The sequence below is a fragment of the Vombatus ursinus genome, unplaced genomic scaffold (assembly GCF_900497805.2).
Source record: "Vombatus ursinus unplaced genomic scaffold, bare-nosed wombat genome assembly UNPS02014852.1, whole genome shotgun sequence".
Taxonomy (NCBI): Eukaryota; Metazoa; Chordata; class Mammalia; order Diprotodontia; family Vombatidae; genus Vombatus; species Vombatus ursinus.
The window spans coordinates 312,437-314,796 of NW_020954630.1; the positions used below are offsets into that span (position 1 = coordinate 312,437).

General features: G+C 51.5%; 1 protein-coding gene across 24 annotated transcripts in view; it reads left to right on the forward strand.

Moving 5' to 3' along the window:
* SSPO (SCO-spondin) overlaps positions 1-2,360 on the forward strand; it is a 99,517-nt gene that overhangs the window by 78,978 nt on the left and 18,179 nt on the right. For 21 of the 24 annotated variants that reach the window (XR_003567216.1, XR_003567217.1, XM_027841076.1 and 18 more), the window contains 4 exons: positions 534-686; positions 894-940; positions 1,260-1,604; positions 2,256-2,360. Coding sequence is in view for 22 of the 24 variants with exons in the window: in XM_027841076.1 (XP_027696877.1) it covers positions 534-686; positions 894-940; positions 1,260-1,604; positions 2,256-2,360 (650 nt within the window). In the remaining 2 variants the exon portion in view is untranslated. The remainder of the gene's footprint in view (positions 1-533; positions 687-893; positions 941-1,259; positions 1,605-2,255) is intronic. The other 3 variants (XM_027841093.1, XM_027841094.1, XM_027841095.1) reach the window with 2 other exon arrangements.

Below are 2,360 nucleotides of genomic sequence, written 5' to 3' on the forward strand. Positions count from 1 at the left end.
TAACCTCTTCTTTCTTCTCCTTATCCTCCTCTTCTTCCTCCTTTTTCTCCTCCTTCTCTTTCTCTTCTCTTCCTCCTTTTTCTCCTCCTCCTTTTCTTCTTCTCCTCTTCCTCCTTTTTCTTTTCCTCCTCCTCCTTCTCTTACTCTTCCTCTTCCTTCCTTCCCCTCCTCCTCCTTCTCTTCTTTTTCTTCTTCTCTTCCTCCTTCTCTTCCTCTTCCTCTCCCTTCCCCTTTCCTTCCTCCTCTCCTTCTCCCTCTTCTTCTCCCCCCACTCCTCTCCCTCTGCCTCCTCCCTTCTTTCCTCTTCCTTCTCTCACTTTCCCCTCCCCAGCATATCCTCTTTCCCTTCTATGCCTGCCAGTCCTCACCTAACTTTCCTGACCTCTCACCTGCCTCCCCAAACCTTAGCTCTTTGCCTCTTGTCTTTGCACCATCCTGGGCCTTCATCTGCATGTCCTCTCAGATGTGCTAGAAAAAAGTCCCTGGGGGTCCCATCTCACTTTCTCTCTGCTTTTCCCCTCCATCCCACCCAGGTCATCCACATCTGGCTCATGGGCCCCGGAGTGCCGGGAGGAGCAGTCACAGAGTAAACCCTGCCCCCAGCCCCTGTGCCCACCTCTTTGCCCGCATGGCAGTCACCTCAAGGCCCTCGGGGACAGTTGGTTACAAGGAGAGTGTCAGCAGTGGTGAGTCCAGAGGCAGCAGTGGGCACAGCTGCCCTAGGTGGGGGTAGATGTGTGGCTGACACATTGGGCAGGGGCCTGGCAATGACAGTATTACAGAGTAGGGGAAGCACCAAGGTGGGAGAAATGCTTGAGAAAAGGAGTTGGGTCCTCTGAAGCTATGTTTCAGCTCTGCTTTCCAGGGACTTAAGACTGTACCTCTCCCTCTAGCTTCTGCACTCCAGAAGGCATTATTTGCCAGGACATCGAATGCGCAGGTGCAGTGTCCCTAATCCCCGCCCTGCCCCAGCTCCCATCTTTGCCCTTTTCTGCTTCTTCCTATGTTGTCACCCCACTTACAGCCCTGCCCAGGTCCATTCCTTCCCCCCTACTATAGCTGGCCACACAGTCTGTCCTCCTTACTGTTTGTTTTTTCCATCTGACCCCTAAGGCCCGAAGAGGCTGAGATTCTACTCATGTCTATTCCCAGAAACCTCTTGGAGTCCCCTTCAACTCCTATATCCTGAGGGTGCTGATCCCTGTGACCATTACCCCCATTGTCCTGGCTCCTTTGACATCTGACCTCTCTGTTTACAGTGTCCGGGGCCTGGACACCGTGGTCCCCCTGGTCAGATTGTCCAGTCTCTTGTGGGGGTGCAAACCAGGTTCGAACCAGAGCCTGCATTGCCCCACCCCCACAACATGGGGGGCTGCCCTGCCCAGGCCCAGATACCCAAGCCCAGCCTTGTGGGCAGCAACTTTGCCCAGAGCTGCCTGTTTCCTGCTCCTGGGAGCCATGGGGACCTTGCTCCCAAAGCTGTGGCCCTGGCCTTGTCTCCCGATCTGGCTCCTGTCCCTGCTCCCCGAATGGCCTCAGTCCTTCCTGCAATGGCACTACACCCAACCTGGACACCCGTGCCTGTTATTCTGGACCTTGCCCAGGTATAGAAAAGCAATAAGGTACAGTAGAAAGAACATTGAATTTAGGGTCAGAGAACCAGAACTTAAATTGTAGTTATTATTTGCTATTTATGTGAATCCAGATGTCGCAAAATCTCTCTTGGCTTCAGTTTCCTCATCTGTAAAATGAGGGGGTTGGATGAAATGATTTCTGTGGTCCCTTCCAGCCCTAGGTAGACGATCCTATCACTGTTTAATCTGCTTTCTTTCTGGTGTTAAAGATTGGAGAAGGAGAGGGAGCAGAAGCAGGTAGATAGAAAATTTCAGGAAAAAGGATTTCTACTTGAGTGTCTTTTTTGAAAAAAAAAAAAAAACAAAAACAAAAACTGGACTTTCTGATTTTCATTATTTTACTTTTATGATATTCTTTTCTTTCTTCTCTATCTTTGCCCCCTAGAGACTCCTTTTGTGCTCTGTAGTGAGATATAGTAGAAAGATTGTATATCTGTGAGCCATGGGAAGGAAACCCTGCCGGAAATGTCCCAAGCTTCCTCTTAATATCCTGTACTTTTCTTACCACTTCCCCCTTTCTTGCTGTGATTGGGACAGCAAAGGGGAGCAAAGACTGAAAGGCCATGCAGGAGTCACTGGAAGACGTGTCTGGCTGACCCCCTGTTTCGTTGCCTCTCCTAGAGGAGTGTGTGTGGACCAGCTGGAGCAGCTGGACGGTCTGCTCATGCCGGGTGCTCGTCCAGCAGCGATACCGGCACCAGGGCCCAGGCTCCAGGGGGACCCGTC